The sequence below is a fragment of the Myxine glutinosa genome, chromosome 11, assembly GCF_964187855.1.
Source record: "Myxine glutinosa chromosome 11, kmMyxGlut1.1, whole genome shotgun sequence".
In the NCBI taxonomy this organism is placed as follows: Eukaryota; Metazoa; Chordata; class Myxini; order Myxiniformes; family Myxinidae; genus Myxine; species Myxine glutinosa.
Window position 1 is genome coordinate 129812893 of NC_136271.1, and position 21089 is coordinate 129833981.

At 43.1% G+C, this 21089-nt stretch overlaps 1 protein-coding gene across 2 annotated transcripts in view; it reads right to left on the reverse strand.

Moving 5' to 3' along the window:
* HSPG2 (heparan sulfate proteoglycan 2) overlaps positions 1–21089 on the reverse strand; it is a 411257-nt gene that overhangs the window by 93624 nt on the left and 296544 nt on the right. For both annotated transcript variants that reach the window (XM_068131082.2, XM_078787133.1), the window contains 7 exons: positions 20861–21025; positions 18699–18809; positions 15739–15839; positions 12292–12472; positions 10903–11031; positions 5711–5863; positions 5461–5612 (listed from right to left, as the gene is read on the reverse strand). In XM_068131082.2, coding sequence (XP_067987183.2) covers positions 5461–5612; positions 5711–5863; positions 10903–11031; positions 12292–12472; positions 15739–15839; positions 18699–18809; positions 20861–21025 — 992 coding nt within the window. The remainder of the gene's footprint in view (positions 1–5460; positions 5613–5710; positions 5864–10902; positions 11032–12291; positions 12473–15738; positions 15840–18698; positions 18810–20860; positions 21026–21089) is intronic.

Below are 21089 nucleotides of genomic sequence, written 5' to 3' on the forward strand. Positions count from 1 at the left end.
TGTGTGTGTGTGTGTATGTGTATGTGTATATGTGTGTATGTGTATGTGTGTGTATGTATACATGTGTATGTGTATGTATGTGTATGTGTATATGTGTGTATGTGTGTGTGTGTGTGTGTGTGTGTGTGTGTGTGTGTGTGTGTGTGTGTGTGTGTGTGTGTGTGTGTGTGTGTGTGTGTGTGTGTGTGTGTGTCCGGGCCGTAACTTTTTTTTACCATTTGAGTTTTGTCATCAAATTTTGAACAAAGCTTGATTATAAGAACGAGCGCTTCACTGTCTTTGTCTTTCCCTCGCGGTCCCCATGTACTGTCTTTCCCTCGCGGTCCCCATGTACTGTCTTTCCCTCGCAGTCCCCATGTGCTGTTTTTGTCTTTCCCTCGCGGTCCCCATGTACTGTCTTTGTCTTTCCCTCGCGGTCCCCATGTGCTGTTTTTGTCTTTCCCTCGAGGTCCCCATGTACTGTCTTTCCCTCGCGGTCCCCATGTACTGTCTTTGTCTTTCCCTCGCGGTCCCCATGTACTGTCTTTCCCTCGCGGTCCCCATGTACTGTCTTTCCCTCGCGGTCCCCATGTGCTGTTTTTGTCTTTCCCTCGCGGTCCCCATGTACTGTCTTTGTCTTTCCCTCGCGGTCCCTATGTGCTGTCTTTGTCTTTCCCTCGCGGTCCCCATGTGCTGTTTTTGTCTTTCCCTCGCGGTCCCCATGTACTGTCTTTCCCTCGCGGTCCCCATGTACTGTCTTTCCCTCGCGGTCCCCATGTGCTGTCTTTGTCTTTCCCTCGCGGTCCCCATGTGCTGTTTTTGTCTTTCCCTCGCGGTCCCCATGTACTGTCTTTCCCTCGCGGTCCCCATGTGCTGTTTTTGTCTTTCCCTCGCGGTCCCCATGTGCTGTCTTTGTCTTTCCCTCGCGGTCCCCATGTGCTGTTTTTGTCTTTCCCTCGTGGTCCCCATGTACTGTCTTTCCCTCGCGGTCCCCATGTACTGTCTTTGTCTTTCCCTCGCGGTCCCCATGTGCTGTTTTTGTCTTTCCCTCGCGGTCCCCATGTACTGTCTTTCCCTCGCGGTCCCCATGTACTGTCTTTGTCTTTCCCTCGCGGTTGTCAGCTCTTTCACGAGCCTCGATTCAGTATAGAAAAAAAAAAAGAAAAAAAAAAAAAAAAGAGCGTGACTCGGCGCGCTCCGCACGCCTCACCACACGTCGTTTCAGAGGGGTAGGCATCTTTGACCATTTCGGTGTCTTTTGGGTCTTCATGGTGTTTTGGGTATTCAGGGCCATTTGGGTCTTCAGGGTCTTTTGGATCCTCTGGGCCTTTAAGGGTATTTTGGGTCTTTGAGGTGTTTTGGGTCTTCAAGGTCTTTTGGGTCTTTGGTGTCTTCAGAGGCTTTTGGGTCTTAAGGGTCTTTTGGTTCTTCTTGGTCTTTAAGGGTCTTTGGGTCTTCGGGGTATTTTTGGGTCTTTGGGGTCTTTGGGGTCTTTTTTTTCCTTTTTTTTTCTGTATACTGAATCGAGGCTCGTGAAAGAGCTGACATTTACTTCACAAACAAATCAACCAGACAAACAAAATATATAAAAAGAGGGAGCGGAAGACAAGATGGGGAGAGAAGGGGAAGCACACAAACACTTGAGAGCACACAACATTTGAGAGCAGGGAGATGTGTGGGAGGGAGAGGGCTTGGGCGGAGGAGGCGTGGGAAGGGGGGGGGGGGTGGGAGAAGTATAAAACACAAGGACACCAAGGACTTCCAGGACAGAAGTTGGTATTTCAAAAAAGTGGATTTGGGGTGAAATTAGCGGGGGTAGAAAATATCAAGGTTTTGGATGGGGGAAGATAAGAGATGGTGGTGAACAGCTGTTTTAAAGACCTGGAGGGTGGAGTGGGATTGAAGAGAGTGAGGGAGTTTGTTCCAGAGGCGGGAGAAAAGAGGAATGAAGGAGTGAAGGTGAGCAGAGAGTCTTGATTTTGGCAGTTTAACCATAAGAGGGTTGCAGGCAGATCTTGTGCGACCTGTAGGAATATTTGCAGGACAGAGCCCAGAGAGAGCTGGGGAGGCAAGGCCAGAGAGGAGTCGGTAGAAGACGGAAAGACCACCAACCTGCCTGCGGTGAGTGAGTGAGAGGCCCTTGGAGTTAGCTTCATCACGGGAGATTCCAGAGGCTTTTGGTCTTTGGGGTATTTTGGGTCTTCAGGGTCTTTTTGGGGGTCTTTTGGGTTTTAGGGTCTTCGGGGTATTTTGGGTCTTTGGGGTGTTTTGGGTCTTGTGTATGTGTATGCAGATGTGCAATGGAGAGGGAGAACAGTCTTCGGGGTCTTCAGGGGCTTTTGGGTCTTAAGGGTCTTTTGGTTCTTCTTGGTCATTAAGGGTCTTTGGGTCTTCGGGTAGTTTTGGTCTTTGGGGTCTTTTGGGTCTTTGGGGTCTTTTTGATCTCCGGGGTCTTTTTGGTCTTCGGGGTCTTTTGGGTCTTCGGGGTGTTTTGGGTTTTCTGAGTGTTTTGCATCTTCGGGGTTGGGTATTCGGGGTGTTTTGGGTATTCGGGGTGTTTTGGGTATTCGGGGTGTTTTGGGTATTCGGGGTGTTTTGGGTCGTTGGGGTGTTTTGGGTCTTCGGGGTGTTTTGGGTCTTCGGGGTGTTTTGGGTCTTCGGGGTGTTTTGGGTCCTCGGGGTGTTTGGGTTTTTGGGTATTCATGGTCTTTTTGAGCCTCATGGCCTTGAAGGGTATTTTGGATATTTGGGGTGTTTTGGGTCTTTCGGGTCTTTGGGGGTCTTAAGGGTATTTTGGGTCTTCAGGAATTTTGATGGTCTGAAGGGTCTTGGGGGAATTAAAGGGTCGTCAAAGGTCTGAGGGGTCTCAGCAGTCTTAACGCAATTAAGAGGGTTAATTAAGTTTGAAGAAGAAGAAGACGTTTTAGTCGCATATAAACATAGCGACATAACCATATCCGTTTACTCTATTATATTAAGATATGGAGAAGGCAAATTAATAATTTTGGTCAAAAGGTCCAAGGTCAGTATCACATAAAATTATCAATTTTCATCTGATCGACCTGAAATTTTAAGAATTTGCGTATTGGGTCATATAATTGGTTCACCAATCAAAAGCTAGAAACTGATTCTTTTTTAGATCTGAAGATGAAAGGTCAAGGCAGCATACAATTTTCATTTTATAGATTTTTTGAAACATTTTTCATTATTTTGAGCAGGCGGAAGAAGAAGACGACGTCTGAATACAAACGGATGCGGACGGGGCTTTTCATTTTCAGATGCTTTCTAGTTTGACATGTTTACCAGCGACAACCAATATTACTATTAGCAAAACAACGAATTCTTAAATTATAAAAAGAAATCGAGTACTTTATGGATCATGTCTCCCTGGTGATACACATACATAAACATTGTCTTAATATAAATACTGTTCTTACCTTAATGGCTAAAGTAGGTACAATCGTTTTTCCCTTGGGTTAGCGTAAACGTCCACAATGTCCTCTGGAATCAACTTCACACTTAAATCGCCTTCTATGTGAAGAAGAGTCAGTGAAGAAAATCTTCCTTCACCCGTGGTTGAGCACAAACAGTTTCTAATCCGTCTCATTGCAGAAAAGCTTCGTTCCGAAGTGGCTTCATTTGTGAAAATCCTTCATTTGTGAAAAATCACAAATTTCACAAGTTGTTAATCTGATTTGAAAAAGGATGCAGCCAATCACGTCACTCTATGCAAATACCGTGATATCTGCTGTGGCTGGGGGAAGAAATCCACGCACTTGGGTTCCTCTTCACTTTGCTACTCACGTTTAAATACGGGATGTTTTTATCTTAATTGTAAACTACGGGGGAAAAAATTTTTACACTTAAAAAATGACCCCCTTAACTCCGCCGGTGATTTCAGGGCATCTTTCACATCCTCATCATTTTTGAAATCCAATGCTACCCAGATGGTCGTTCAGTGGTTCGAATTAATGGAAACCACCGAGTGATGTATTTGGACTACAGAGTAGTGTTAAAGCACTTCACATGCGAACTTCTGATCTTCTGATCACATGATAACTGAAGCACTTCTGATCAAATGAGTATTATTTTAAACGCTATCTTGTGCCTACTTTATTGAATCTCACGAGTGATTGAATGATGTTTTCCACATTACTAATAAAATAAAATAAATATAATACAGTACACAAGAAATATAATACAGATGTGTTTTCCACATCTCCTGAAAAATCAAGCATATTGTAGGACAACTAGCAAAATTAATTTATTCAGCAAGAGTAGTATTTGTGTGAGCGACACTCCATTGCAAATGAGCAGGTTCATCATCCACTTCTGATTCTTGTCAATTTCTAAACCTTTTGCACCAATCAAATACTCTTCCTAATGAGAGACATGGATAAGCAAACTGCATAGCACAACTTCTGCAACTTCCATGTGGTTTGACACATTTGTTCATCAGTAATCTCCAAACATAATGCTACTTCCCAGGACGTGACGTACCGTTTTCATGATGGGCGATGAAATAACCAAGGTGCTTTAACCTGTGGAGTTACTTCCTAGGAGATACCAAATAGTGTCACAAGCACTCGACCAACTTTCACCAAACTGCAAGTTATTTGACAATTATCGAAGACAAGAGCGAGAATTGCTTTGCAATACATGTCCCCTACCGATGTGATATTTTCGAAGTTCAAAAAGGGCATAACTCTGAAAAATTGATGAAACGCTCTGAAACTTGAACTTGTTCTGTAACGTATCATAGTAAAGCCATGTACCAATTTTCAGTTCAACATTTCAAAGGGTATGGGAAAAATCTGAAAAAACGCAGGTGGGACGGACGGACGGACAGACAGGCAGATGGTTTGACGGATGGACAGACGGACAGACAGACGGATGGAGGGACAGACGGACAAACGGATGGACGGATGGACAGACTGAGAGTCTCCTCTGATGAAACCGATAGTATACTTATAAAATGGAATGAATGAATGAATGAATCATATTCATTTTTTCATTCATTGAATCATATTCATTCATTCATAATAAAAGCGGCCGGATGATATTAAACACTGAGGTAACTTTGACCATAAAGAAAAATGTATCTGTGGGCATTACAAGATTAAATTGAGGTAGATGGATCGGAACAAATGAAATGAGTGAATGAGCAAAAAAGTAGAAGAATGAGAGGCAAGACAATACAAAGCAGCATGTATTGTCAGAACTGAGTACTGGGTTATGCTTATTGCACAAAGCTTTTGCAATAAGTGGGTTATAACCTACATATATGTATACAAGAAGTGTGATGTTATGTGTAGATTAGACAGGGAGAAATATAAACAAATAACCCAGTAAACTCAGGTATTTTGACAAAAAAACAGTAAGCTAAACTGAGTTTCAAAGTGAGAACTCAGCTCATTCAATTACATTGAGAAGTGCATTGGGCCTGAAGTGGCGTTGAGATGCCTGTTCACTTCACATTACCTGAGGAGGCAATTCTCCAGCAAGGCGCCGCCAGTTGAGCGTGGGCTGTGGCTCTCCAGCAACGCGGCAGAAAAGATGGGCCGTTTCACCTTCACGCACCTCCACCTGGGGAGGGTGCACCTCCACAACAGGCCGGCGCTGCGAACTTGACGCTGGCAGAGCAGGTCCATCAGGGATGGTTAACGCTTATTAGGCAAGGTAAATTAGGCCGTGTGCCATGATGTGATGGGATGCTGTGTGGTGCCCTCACCGCGCACAAAAAGTGTGGCACGTGCCTGAACCTCTCCGGCAGAATTCCGAGCGTGGCATACATATTCTGCTTCATCGGCTGGCTGCACCGAGCGAAAGTGGAGCACACCATCATGCACCGCTGCACCTTCAGAACGTAGTGCTCCCTGGCCTCCTGCAGCAAACAACCAACACAGGACCAGGTTTGCAATACCTGCCAATGATCCTCTTGGACGACCATTTCATATGCAGGAGCCTGCGGTGACTTTTGGCACATTCATTCTCAACTGGACGATGATTGTGATATAATCAAGGTCATCATCAGAAAATGAGCATGTTACGTAATTTCACAAATCCCTCAAATTCCTTACATTCCGAGACTTGCGAAATGCACAATTTCTTAAATCTCTCAGATTCAATAAAACTTGAAAACTCACAAGGATTAATTTCTCCATTCTGAAAATTCTGAAATTCTGAAAATTCATACACTTAATTAATTATGAAGATTCACACATTGCTTAGGATCTGAAAACTATGACATTGCATAAATACTTACAGCTCAAAATTCTGTAAGACACTCGGTCTCTAGAGTCTCAAACACCAGGCCTCACCATCAGTCAAGTCCTTTCCGAGGTTGACCATATACCAAAACCACAGACTGTATATCTTCCATTTACTCAATCAGTCCTTGATAAATCAAAACTACTCACAGTGAACAACGCCTTTATCCACAACCCAATTAAGTACTGCACTACACTATGGGCCAACACCATAACATCAAGGCTGTCTCTCCTGGATTCTGTATAATCTAAAGCTCTCAGCATTATTGGTATATCCCATAATGAAACTGAGGTAGAAGGTCGTCTGTTTGTTGCTCTCACATCGCAAACAGTTCAGTGGCCAGTTTTTCATTTTAAAACATCTTTCCTCTGGTGTTGCTCCCTCTGCACTTCCAGCCCTCAACCCATCCCCTGCTCTTCGAGGATGAACAAGTTATTCCTGCAATCCTCTCCTGGTAAAGCTATCAAAATCCCAAGTTACTGTCCACTTCACCTCTTTTGTCCCTCTTTTCTACCAGTTGTAGAACTGTCTTATGAGGCTGCTCAATCCCATTCTTCCAGATCCAGTACACTACATTCTCAGATCATCCCCCTTACCTACATGTGACATTTTCCAATTAGCCTGGTGTTGGCTTTGCGGTTAGGGTGCCGGCTTGAGATCCTAGGATCCTGAGTTTGAATCCCGGTCGATCGTTGAATTAACGCCAGGGGGGTTGACTCAGCCTGTCATCCTTTCGAGGTCGGCAAATTGAGTACCAGCTTACTGGGATGAATGAGCCATTTGGGTATCCTGCGTCGGAGTGGCGAACCAACCAAGATTGTGCCTAACAGCCAAGGAAACTGCTTCGGCAGCCATAGGCAGCCCTATGCATCGTCACGGTGCAAAAAGGACATATAAAGAAATAAATATATCACATATAAATAAATATGTGGGCTTAACATAGAAATATTGTATATCATCATAATCAGATATATATATATATATATATATATATAGATAGATATATATATATATATATATATATATATATATATATATATATATATATATATATATATATATAGATATATATATATATATATATATATATATATATATATATATGTATGTATGTATGTATATATATATATATATATATATATATATATATATATATATATATATATATAAGCTGTTATGTCGGGTGGGGTAGCAATATGTAGAGCCAGATAGATCTGTGTAGGTAGGTATTCGTCTGTCACGGTAAGGAATCTGACTTGTAATAAGTTTCATGTGTCGGCGTTTTGTCGAGTAAGATGTATACTTGTGAGCACACCAGAATGTTCGTGTGATAAATAGAGTTAGGGATTAAAGAGTATCGCCCCTGTGTGTCTCACCTGGTCAGCCAAACCTTAGTCCCTTTTGGCACCGCAACCACTTAGACACTTAGTTAGGATCTTTATTGCAACATTAAATTTCCTTCCCCTGACATGACTTCGGAAGGAAACCAAGCCGGGACACCGCCGATGGGCGCCGCCGCCAGTTGCACCTCCGACAGGCCTATCCACCTTGAGTACCACGCGCTATGACCACGGAACAGGGGACGAGAGTTGGGGTGGCGCGGTAGGCGTGAACCTCTAGCCGGCGAGTCAGTGGAGTGCACTGATTGGGTAACGCGCCAAGGCTGACGTGACGTCACGAAGAAGGTTATTTAAGCGAGCGCCGAACGCCATGAAGAAGAAGAGGGACGGAGAGAGAGAGACAGAGAGAGTGAGTCTTGCACGAGAGACGGAGAGGTTGAGAGTTAGTGAGTCTTGCGCCATTTTTGCGTTGGTCTCGAGAGTCTCTGGCGGTTCGTGCGTTCTTGCAGCCCTTGCGTCCCTTGCGGTTGGTGCTCTTGTTCGCGCAGCTAGCCTGTTTTGAACATCCGGCGCTTCGTCTTGGGGAGCCCGAGTTGAGTTGAGATATAGCCCGAGTGGAGTTCACTTGCTGGCACGTTTGCTTCGGGAGAGCTGACTGGGACGTGGCAGGCCGATCGTGTGGGAAGACCGACCTCGCTTGGAGCTGCTGGCCTGCGTTGGGCGCATGGTGCTTGGTGCACAGACTTCGTGGTGCTCGGTGCTGTGGTGCTGGAGTGTGGGACCTCGTGGGTGCATCGGGGCCGAACGAAGCCGTGTGTGGGCAGCGGAGACAAGACGACAAGAGCCAGATAAGCCCGAGCTCCGCGTTTACACTTTACACGACGAGACATTTTCTTTCGTATTCATATTCCCTCGTCTTGTTTCTGAAGTCGGTGTGTGAGATCCCAAATTAGTTACTTTTATTTCATTGCCGTCGCGTTACATTGTTTCGGGGTCCGTGAATAAATCTATATTTTTGTACATTCTGATTTGTGTTTGTCAAGTTCATTAATCCTTTTACAGGACCGGGGCTACGTCGGTGCGCTGATGGTAAGCTTTTGCCGCAGCCTTCCATTTTCCTCCTTCCTCCCACGCGGCCATAGTAAAATCCGTATTGGTTATCGCCTCCATTAAATCCGTTTCAGTCCATCCGCGACTTTCTGGTGTTAACCGGGAGTCGCGCGACAATACACTACATGACACCCCTTCTAATTAGTGGATTCGGCTGTTTCAGCCACACCCATTGCTGAGAGGTATATATAATCAAGCACACAGCCATGCAATCTCCATAGACAAACATTGGCAGTAGAATGGGGCATACTGAAGAGCTCCGTGACTTTAAACGTGGCACCATCATATGATACCACCTTTCCAAACAAACAATTTCTGCCCTGCGAGAGCTGCCCCGGTCAACTATAAGTGCTGTTATTGTGAAGTGGAAACGTCTAGGAGTAACAACAGCTCAGCCACAAAGTGGTAGGCCACACAAGCTCACAGAACGGGACCGCCAAGTGCTGAAGCACATAGCGTGTAAAAATCGTCTGTCCTCGGTTGCAACACTCACTACCGAGTTCCAAACTGCCTCTGGAAGCAACGTCAGCACAATAACTGTTCACTAGGAGTCTTCATGAAATGGGTTTCCATGGCCGAGCAGCCGCACACAAGCCTAAGATCACCATGCGCAATGTCAAGCATAGGTTGGAGTGGTGTGAAGCTCGCCGCCATTAGACTCTGGAGCAGTGGAAATGCGTTCTCAGGAGTGTTGAATTACGCTTCACCATCCGGCAGTCCGACGGTCAAATCTGGGTTTAGCGGATGCCAGGAGAACACTAATTGCCCGAATGCATAGTGCCAACTGTAAAGTTTGGTGGAGGAGGAATAATGGTCTGGGGCTGTTTTTCATAGTTTGGGCTAGGCCCCTTAGTTCCAGTGAAGGGAAATCTGAACGCTACAGCATACAATGACATTCTAGATGATTGTGTGCTTCCAACTTCGTGGCAACAGTTTGGGGAAGGCCTTTTCCTGTTTCAGCATGGCAATGCCCCCGTGCACAAAGCGAAGTCCATATAGAAATGGTTTGTCGAGATTGGTGTGGAAGAACTTGACTGGCCTGCACAGAGCCCTGACCACAACCCCATCGAACAGCTTTTGGATGAATTGGAACGCTGACTGCAAGCCAGGCCTAATCTCCCAACATCAGTGCCCGACCTCACTAATGCTCCGGTGGCTGAATGGAAGCAAATCCCCACAGCAATGTTCCAACATCGAGTGGAAAGCCTTCCCAGAAGAGTTGAGGCTGTTATAGCAGTAAAGGGGAGAACAACTCCACATTAATGCCCATGATTTTGGAATGAGATGTTCGATGTGCAGGTGTCGGCATACTTTTGGTCATGTAGTGTATATACGTATATGTATATATATTTATATATATACATATACATATATCAACGTCACAATTAATAATAAACTGTCATCCCAGTGCTTAACATGAAGGGTGATTTGTCAACATGTATGCCATCCCTCGGTTCTCGGTTGCACGTTAAACTGGGCGTCCTGGCTGCCGGCATTAGTTGGTGGACATTAAATAACCCACGGTGTCCTTCAAGAAGAGTAGGCGAGCCATCGCCGGCACTATAGCGAAATTCAAAATTCCTGCCTGAACTACTGCTGGGAAGTATAATCCTTGCCAAGTAACTGTGTTGGTAGAAACGATGCTCTGTAACAGAGTATGATACATCAGAATAAGAATATATAAGGAAAATAGACTCATTGTGGTTCAATGGTTCATAACCTAATTAGTTTCATCATAATTAGATTGTTTAGAGTAGATGGATTGCAACAACTCTGCGAAGGTAGTGTTTAGCAGAGCCTATTCTGCCCTCCATCCCTTTCTATTTTTCATTGTTAAAATGGATTTTATTTCTCATTTATTAATTTTATTAATACATTTTTCCCTTTGTCATGGAATATTTAACCACAACCTTCACCACCTTTAGGAAAAACGTAAGGAACATCAAATTAATATCATTGACATACACAGTCATCTTTACCCTAGCCATTTATATTTTATATGAATAATAAATATTAATCCTAATTCAAAAAATGTTAATATTGACGGTATAAATTGATGGCTTAATAAAGAGGATGCATTCTGGTTTTGGTGCAAGACACCCTGCCTGCTATGTCGTTGTGTGTGAATGGCAAAATCACACATGAAATGTATAATTGACCTCCACCAATAATCAAGCACCAAATCTCAGCCCAAAATGAGTACCTGTCCACTCCAGAACGGGGGATGGGTGTCCAGTAGCTGAGCAGTGGAACATCGCCGGCTGCCCGACCTCTACTGTCAGGAACTGGGGCTCAATGGTCACCAATGGGGAAGTAAACTCTGCACCCCCACCTGGAGAATACGATGAGGAAGTAAGAAATAGTGGGGTGATTTGAAAGAGCAGGGACTCAACATCAACAACATCAAATACAACTGTGATATATGTTACATAAAAACTGAAAAAGATTGAACATCTATCAATATCAATGATATATTCAGAGAAGAAAATTCAAAGCCTTTGTTTCAAGCCCCCTCTAACCAATCACAATTGTTGCACCTGCACATTGGAAGAATATGCAAGGCACTGTGATGCAGGAGTAGGCCATTTCGCCCAACACACACGCACAAACAAACACACACACACACACACACACACACACACACGCAAACTGAGGTGGATACTTTGGGACCTTGTCGGTCTCCGTTCCATCTCCTGAAACCCACCCATATGTGAAGATAGCAGCCAACAAAAGCAACTTACATGCACACACACTTACACAAACTTGTGTGTGTGTATACACACACACACACACACACACACACACACACACACACACACACACACACACACACACACACACACACACACACTGAGGTGAATACTTTTGAGACCTGGGAGGTCTCCATTCCACCTCCTGAAACCCACCCACATGTGCAGATAGCAGTCAACAACATACACCTAATTCCAGTTTAAACCGATTTACAGTTTCTGCTGCCACTAGCTTTCCAGAGAGACCAGTCCATGCATTAACTACTCACTGAGTGAAAGACCCCTACCTTTCTACCATCCTCCCATTTTCTTTACTCCTTACTCTCAAGCTGTGGTCCCTGGTGCTGATTTGATTTCTACATTCTGCTGATAAACTATTCTGCACTTATTTGGTTTATTCCTTTCATTATGTTAAACATTTATATCCGATGTCCTCGTAATCATTTCCTTTCTAATGTATAAAGTCCTGTCTCCTTCAACTCCTCCTTGTAGCTTAGTCTAGCCCGCCCAGCAATCAATGTAGTTCCTCTATGCCGACACCTCTCTATGGTAGCTGTTTCCTTTTTCAAATGTGGAAAACAAAACTGCATACAATATCCTTGATGAGGCCTCACTAATGCTCCTTGTCCTCATTTTTGCTTTCTTCTTCAAAAACAGACATGCCAGTAGGAATTGAAGAAAAATAATATTAAGCAGCAATAGTTAAATAAGTTTACATGGGCACTTGTAAGCAATGTATTCAATGCATACATAACCTATGTCATAAAAGAAAAAAGGAATATTATTGACAATTGTGATTGCAATGTAGATTTGTCATCCTTCCGCCAGTGAGAAGCACACACCCTGTACACTGAGGCGAGCATGACCAACGTCCATGCCATGCATGTTGGATCCGGTGCACGTATACGTTCCTGCGTCCTCAATTCGTAGAGCAACCAGTTTCAAGATCCCATTGAAGTCCTGCGCACGCTCCGGCAGCATGCCATCGCTATCACGTGTCCACACCAAGGTGTATGCTGGTAACTGTTGGCAAGGGGGTCATACGTGGGAAAGCAGGGACAAGGTGAGATGATGACGATGTTGTCTAATGAATAAGATAAGATGACCTCATATAAAAAGATGCTTTTAAGTATATAATAAATCTACAATAATAAATATCTAATTTAAAATATATAATAGATAATAAGATAAGATGACATTATATAAAAAGATGCTTTTAAATCTTACTATAATTCACCAAATGTCCGTCCGTCTGTCTGTCTGTCTGTCTGTTCGAAGGTACCGTAAAAACTGCTGAACGGATCGCAACGATATTTTGGGTGGGTAATCCTGGGATCTCCAGGAGTAAAATAGGCTATTTAGTTTTTCCAATTTCAGCTTTGGTCTCCAGTATTCTCAGGTTTGGACTCCCGCATAACATTCGCGTTCGCATAACGTTCATTGTGACGATGTTCTCATTGTGACGATGTTGCTTTCCCGGGTGCCGCACAAACGGCTGCACCGATCGCTGCACAGCTGCACCGATCGAACTCGGTGACCTCGGACAAAGACCTTTTATAAGGACACGGGTCGTTAGAGGACACGGGAGTACATACAACATCGGGAGTACTAACTGCACACGTCTTCAGGATCAAGCTTAAATCTGTCATGGTGGTTCTGAAAAGCAGAATGCTTGAAGTGGTGGGCTACTTCGGCATGAAGGAGGATCAGAAACGTGGACTCCCACACTGCCACATCCTGCTGATACTTGCTCCCGCATGACGTTATTTTCCCGGGTGCCGCACAAATGGCTGCACCGATCGAGATTTAACGGATGCTTATATAAATCGTTTAAAAGAAAAAAAAGCCTTCAATTTCTGATATTTAGCCTTTTCATTTGGGCCTCCCAATTGAAGCCCCACCCATAGGGCGGGTACCGTTGCTAGTGTATAATAAATCTATAATAATAAATTAAAAAATTTAAATTTTAAATAAATAAATTTAAATAAATAAATTTTAAAATATCAAATTTAAAATATATAATAGATAATAAGATAAGATGACCTTATATAAAAAGATGCTTTTAAATGTATAATAAATCTACAGTAATAAATATCTAATTTAAAATATGTAATAGATAATAAGATAAGATGACCTTATAGAAAAAGATGCTTTTAAATGTATAATAAATCTACAGTAATAAATATCTAATTTAAAATATATAATAGATAATAAGATAAGATGACCTTATAGAAAAAGATGCTTTTAAATATATAATAAATCTATAATAATAAATATCTAATTTAAAATATATAATAGATCATAAGATAAGATGACCTGATATAAAAAGATGCTTTTAAATATTTAATAAATCTATATTAATAAATATCTAATTTTAAATATATAATAGATAATAAGATAAGATGACCTTATATAAAAAGATGCTTTTAAATATCGAACATATGCAATTTGGTGTCTGTCTGTCTGTTTGTCCACAATACATTCAGTCGTTACTTATTCAATCTCAAGCGAACTAGCCAGGGGGTTGAGGGGTCACAAGACAAAGGTTGTATTGACTTCAGCACCCCCCACCCCCCTCGTCCCCAAGGGGAGTTTCCGACTTCGAGAACTCCATGTTAGGTTGTATAAATATCTTATTGTGGCATTTTGTGGAGCACACATACAGGAAGTAAAAACTATTATTGCTACAAACTATTCAGTCAATTCTGTCCAATATCGGATTTACATTTTAAACAGTCGCTACTGATGTTTAACACTAGACTGAAAGAAATTTGGAGGAAACCCAACGTCCTTAAGGCATTATATTCTGATCACGTCCACAACAGACAAACGGATCCGAGCTGTCTCGACTCGCTCGGCCACTAGGTAGGCCGCTACCTAGGCCATAATTATATTTATGGACTGTTTATAACTTATATGTTGGGACTACATATGTGAACCTACATTTATTTATGTACGATGTTGCCCCCGACACCCGTACGGCCCAATTGTGACCTTTATTTGATGAATAAGCACACTCCTAATGGTCATTAGCATTGTTTAAAACTCGCCTGATGGAAAGTTGGAGAAAATTGGACGTAGACATGAATATTTACATATGGGTGGTGGATAGGCTACTAAGAGTCGCTGGTCCGTACACCAACATGAAGTAACATTGATTGTAACTAAAAATTAATGAATCCCATCTGATGATAATAGCACAATGATAATGGCATAATAATAATGATGATAACGGCCTAATAATAATATTAATGTTGTTAGAAAATAATACTTTTAACAATATTATTAACAATGATGACAGTAATAACTAGACGACACCTAGAGCGCATCTCTCTGCCAAGCAGTCCAGTTTACATTTTGTATCCCACTGATAGGCCAGATCTGGATTCGGACCTGAACCAAAATTGAATCGACTTGTTCTCGTCACACACTCAACTCATCCACCAGGTTCGTCTGAATCCGTTCACAGCTTTTTGAAATATCATGCTATATATCGTTTTGGCACCTGGTGTTGGCTTAGCGGTTAGGGTGCCGGCTTGGGATCCTAGGATCCTGGGTTCGAATCCTGGTCGATCGCTGAATTAACACCAGGGGGGTTGACTCAGCCCGTCATCCTTCCAATGTCGGCAAATTGAGTACCAGTTCACTGGTAATTCCCTGTGTGTCGCAACAGGCGACTAACAGGGTTGGCGGCAGGAAGGGCATCCGGCCATAAAACATTGCTTCAAAAAGGGGACCAAGGTGCCCGAAAAAGGACAACCCCTGCTCTGCGGGGAAAAATGGCCTCTAAAGGTGGTTCATATCATTTTGGCACCATCTCTCAATAAAGAATGAATGAATGAATGAATGATCGTTTTAAGGCCATTTTCCCCGCTATAGCGAGGGTCAGCCTTGCGGGCCCCATGACAATCATGGTTCCCTGTTTGAGGCAATGTTTTTATGGCCGGATGCCCTTCCTGACGCCAACCCTTGATCACACTCTTAGGATGCGCAGGGATATGGTGTACCTATTCTAAATCGGGGTACACACCATGATCATTCATCCCAGCAAGCTGGTACTCAATTTGCCGACCTCGGAAGGATGACAGGCTGAGTCAACCCCCCTGGTGTTAATTTAGCGATCGACCGGGATTCGAACCCAGGATCCTAGGATCCCAAGCCGGCACCCTAACCGCTAAGCCAACACCATCTCTCAATAAAGAATCACTTAAAATTTTAAAAATTCTCTTATCTGGATTGGGATTCGGATCTTCACCAAAATCTGATCAAAAATAAAATAATCGTCTTACCTGACTGATGGCAGTACAGATAAAGGTGACTGTAATGCCAGCTTGTACTTGCAGAACAGAAGGCTCCTCAATGTGGACTACAATAGGCCTGCGAGGTGCACCTAGACCATGTGAATACATAGGAATGAAGATGTGAGCAAAGCAGTGCAAGTGTACAAGTATTTGCAGTGTAACAATTTAAGTATAAAAACGAACCACAACAGAGTAATCATTAATGGAACCCTAAAAAAAAAAGTATAAACATGACGATATAACTCCTACTACCACCACCAACACGACTACTTCTTCTTCTTCATTAATAGCCTCAAATTTTAATGACCCACACAACACTAAAATAGCTCCAATCATAAATGGCCTTCCATTAAAGATTGGAGCTATTTTGACAAAACGTCCCAGGCCGACCTCATATGGGGACCCCAAAAACGTGGACGTTTTTGGCCCAAATCTTTTACAAACCAGCTGGCCAGGCCTGACGTTCTACTGAAGGTACTGAAGGTCTACTGAAGGTAGCAGTGAATGTATAAGCAGGTCATGCTCACGGCTCGTAGAAGATGCTTTTTTGCGTATGTCCAGCTGCTTTATGCATGGCTGGTGAAAGATGGATTTTATAAATACCGTATGTCAAGCTAACGGCTCGTGAATATGATGGTTTCAATCAAATTAGAATGTGTTCCAGTTTCAGAACCATTTCGCTTTGAGAGCAGGATCCAGGAACATAACGCGATCTCAAACCGGAAGTTGTCTGTGTATGAACTCTCTACTACGTATAATTCCAGAAGTGTGTTTGATTGGTTTTAGGCGGTAAAAAGTTTCATACTCTCGGAGGTTGGAACTGCCACGTGAAATAGGCGGTAAACATTTTACATACTCCTGGAAGTTGGCATGGCCACGCCAAAAAAAGCGGTAAAAAAAATTACATACTCCCGGAAGTTGCAACTGCCACGCCAAATAGGCAGTAAAAAATTTACCTGATCCCGGAAATTACAACATCCACCTTGGATCCACGATTATTCCTTGTCACACACCCAAACTCTCCACCAAGTTTCGTCCTAATCCGTCCATAACGTTTTGAGATATTCTGCGAAATGTCGTTTTTGGCCCTATCTCCCAATGGTGAAGAATCACATAAACATTCTACTAGCCGGATCCGAATCCAGATCTTCACCAAAATCTAATCATTTCGTCCTTGTCACATACACCACATGTCTGCCAAATTTCGTCCGAATCCGTCCACAACTTTCTGAGATATCTTGTTCACAGACAAACAGACAGACAAACAAACTGATTTGTTTGTGAAATAAATGTTAGCTCTTCCACGAGCCTCGATTCAGTATACAAAAAAAAAAAAAAAAAAAAAAAAGAAGAAGAAGACGTCATGCAGAGCACGATACTTGAAAAATCCCTCCCACCCCCAAAAAAAGGTTGCCATTGATCTCTAAAATTGTCTATTTCATCAAGATTTAAATTGACAATATTGATCAAAGCTCAGGTGAATAGGATGAAATTTTTCATTGTTAAATGAAAAATCTGTTATCAGGATGAAAAGTGACGATTTTTAAGACTAGCAACGGTACCCGCCCTATGGGCGGGGCTTCAATTGGGAGGCCCAAATGAAAAGGCAAAATATCAGAAATTGAAGGCTTTTTAAATTTTCAACGATTCATATAAACATCCGTTGAATCATATCACACGCAAATCATCAAAATCTAAACAGTACATGGCGCCCATTTTGAAAAAGATTGAATTCTGCAAAACGGAAGCGGCCGCTACACGTCTTTCTCAGTCACACGTTTATGTGTGAAGAGTGCGCGCCGAATCTGTAACACAGAAGCGGCCGCTACACCTGTTCCTCAGTCGCTTTGCACAAGCTGCCGTGTTACTTCGGAGCCGCACGTTTATATAGGAAGAGTTCGTCAGGAGTCGATCTACTCTCTCCTGGTACGTAGAATAAACAGTATTTGTAGAATTTCAACAAAAGCCACATCACTGTTCATATCGGTAAATATTATTCCATCGTGTTTGGAAAAACTGGAAAATTGGAAAATTGGAAAACTTGGAAAAATTGGAAAAACAATATAGCCTATTTTACTCCCAGGGGTCCCAGGAATACCCACCCAAAATATCGTTGCGATTGGTTGAGCCGTTTGTGCGGTACCTTCGAACGGACGGACATTTGGTGAATTATAGTAAGATGAAAATTGTTGATTTTAGAAGTTTGATCCAGAGTTGACCTTTGACCTTTTGACCTCAAAAAATAGTTTGTTTCCCAATTTAGTGAGACACTATGCAAATGCTGTTCTACTTTCAAGTCAATCGGATGAAAAGATAAGGATAAAATAAATATGATAGACATATAAATAAGGAAGATAGATAAAGATAGATAAAGATAGAATAAATTCAAAGATAGAAAACATGACCTGTCCAGCCTGGCAGGGGGTATGCACTCTACCGAGATCCGTTGTAGTTGTCTGATTTTAAAAAGTATTGCAAAAAAAATGTAAATTTTATTGAAACGTACACTACTCACAATAAGTTAGGGATATTGGCAGGTTCTACGGTGTGGTTGATTTTGTGTATTAATTATGTTGAAAAAAGTTGTTGGTCCTAATTCTATGGTTATTAATGAGTGAAAAAACACAGCATTCCTGATTGCAATACCATAACCCTAACCCCTATAAAAAAAATAAACTCACTCCCACAATATCCCTAACTCATTGTGAGTAGTGTATTAATGGATAGTAGGCATGTCTTCAAGTGCGGGAGTTATTGAGCGGATAAGGATAAAAGCAATGCGTATGCATAAACTCAAAGCAATGCACACAAACTTAAACAACAATCCCACTGTGGAATAAAATTAAAGGGGGAAGTGAATGTGTTGGAAAATAAAACAGATGGTACATATGAATTATTGTGAATAGAGATGCTTGAGATAAAGACATCAGAGGTAAATTTTGAGAGACCAGAATAAATGATTTCAGTGCGGCTGGAGTTGGAGGCATGTAGTGAGTAGCAGGAACAAATGTACACGTCTGCATCCTCGGGCTCAATGTTGGACAAAACTAGCTCCTGTCCTGCAGGGGATGGAAATACAAAACATGAAGATATAAAGGTAAAACAATGGGAATGTTCAAGTTGGCATGCATTGTTTAACGATATAATAATCTATAATCTATATAAATAAAACACTGTGTGTGTGTGTGTGTGTGTGTGTGTGTGTGTGTGTGTGTGTGTGTGTGTGTGTGTGTGTGTGTGTGTGTGTGTGTGTGTTACCGATAGACTCCTAAACGGAGAGGCTCACGTGCTTGATATTTGGCATAGACATGGCCATTGAGCCTGGGAAGGACATGGCCTACCTAAAAATATTTGACGAGATCCATATTTTTTATTCATATTTACCTCAGGGTATTACAGCGAGGAACATTATACACGGAATCTCAGCCGGTGCCAGAGCAGCTCACTGATTAGCTCAGAGCGATCACGTGATGTTCCATCCTCGCTGCCAGACCACTGAACGGAAAATATATAGAATGACCGTTGCCATTCACACCACATAGGTGGAGATGCAGCTACCGGGCGCCATCTTGGTTGGCACTCGATGCTGGGCGATGGTGATTTCCGTCACGCGTTTGCACGTAATTCAGAGCGAAAAGCTATTGCGTTTTTTCACCTTTTGTGCGATCGTGTTTTGTGTCGATTTTTGTCGATTTTGTGCGATATGAATTAAACGTCTTTGCAACAGCTGTGAAACGTCTTTCCACAACCCTTCCTTAACCGATTGGAGCAGTTTATTGCCGCACAAAATGGCATTTTAACAGTTGTCTCGCTTTTAAAATCTGGGACACGTTCAAAACAAACGAGATCCGCGAAGCGAGTTGGTCGAGTCGTGCGAGTCGCGCTAACCAAGATGGCGACACGGCGGCTACACTTTGCACGGAGTATGAGCATTCTATATATTTTCAATTCAGTGCGTCAGACTCGCTCACGTACTTGATTTGTGGCATAGACATGGCCATTGGGCCTTCACGGTGTAATTTGTGCGAGGCTTTTGTCCGAGTGAGCTTGAGTCGAGAGGGCAAATGTACGTGTTGGGAATGTACGGGTCTCCCTTCCCCCGCCCGGCAACGCCGGTACTGGAGGGTGTCACAGGATCGGTGAGTCTCCAAAATCCGCTTCGTGCTGTTGTTGCGAAGATGCAGGATGATGTCGCGATTGTTGTGCTGCTCTCCTCACATGAGAACTGCAACGTCATTGTTGACTGGCCCTCCCCTTCCTCCCCTCCCCTCCCCCTCCATCCTCCCCTTCCCCCCTTCCCCTCCCCCTACCCTTCCCCCTCCACCCTAGCCCCTCCCCTTCCCTCCTCCCCCTCCCTTTCCCCCCTCCCCCTTCCCCTCCCCCTCCCCTTCCCCCTCCACCCTACCCCCTCCCCTTCCCCTCCCCTTCCCCCTCCACCCTACCCCCTCCCCTTCCCCCCTCCCCCTCCACCCTACCCCCACCTCCCCTTCCCCTTCCCCCCACCCCCTCCCCTTCCCCCTCCCCCTTCCCCCTCTCCTCCCCTCCCCCCCATTCCCCTCCCCTCCCCTTCCCCCTCCCCTCCCCCGCCCAGCAATGCCGGGTACTTCTGCTTGTCTGTGAATATTTGTGTCTTTGATAAATAATGGACTTAATTTTCTTTTAATTTTAATGGACTTTTATGATAAATAACGCACTTCTTTAATGGACTTTTATGATAAATAATGGACTTCTTTAATGGACTTTTATGATAAATAATGGACTTCTTTAATGGACTTTTATGATAAATAATGGACTTCTTTAATGGACTTTTATGATAAATAATGGACTTCTTTAACGGACTTTTATGATAAATAATGGACTTCTTGAATGGACTTTTATGATAAATAATGGACTTAAACATAAAAAGTTAATTTTCTAACAGACGCTCTAACCATTACGCCCTGAGCCTGGATACCTTTTATGAATCCCGCCTTCAGAACGCAACACGTATGCACATGCAGAATGCAATGGAAGCACGAGTTAGAAAAGCTCAATGATCAATGATTTCATACATATTGGTCGTTGGAATGAACTCTCTCGATTCAGAAAAGCGAAATCGTGCTGCTCTTACCATCGAGTTGTATCTCGGCGTTTGCAGGGAGAGGTTGGCCACTCTGCCGGCTCCATGAATACTGGACAGGTCCTGTGCTGGAAGCATGACACCGTATCGTAGCACTTTGCCCACCCTCAGCTTCCACTCTTTGTGGGTATACAGATACTATCAATGGAGAACGTTCTGTGGGGCATGTATTGATGCAACACCAGACAATGTGTGTATGAGGATATTTCCACTGAATATA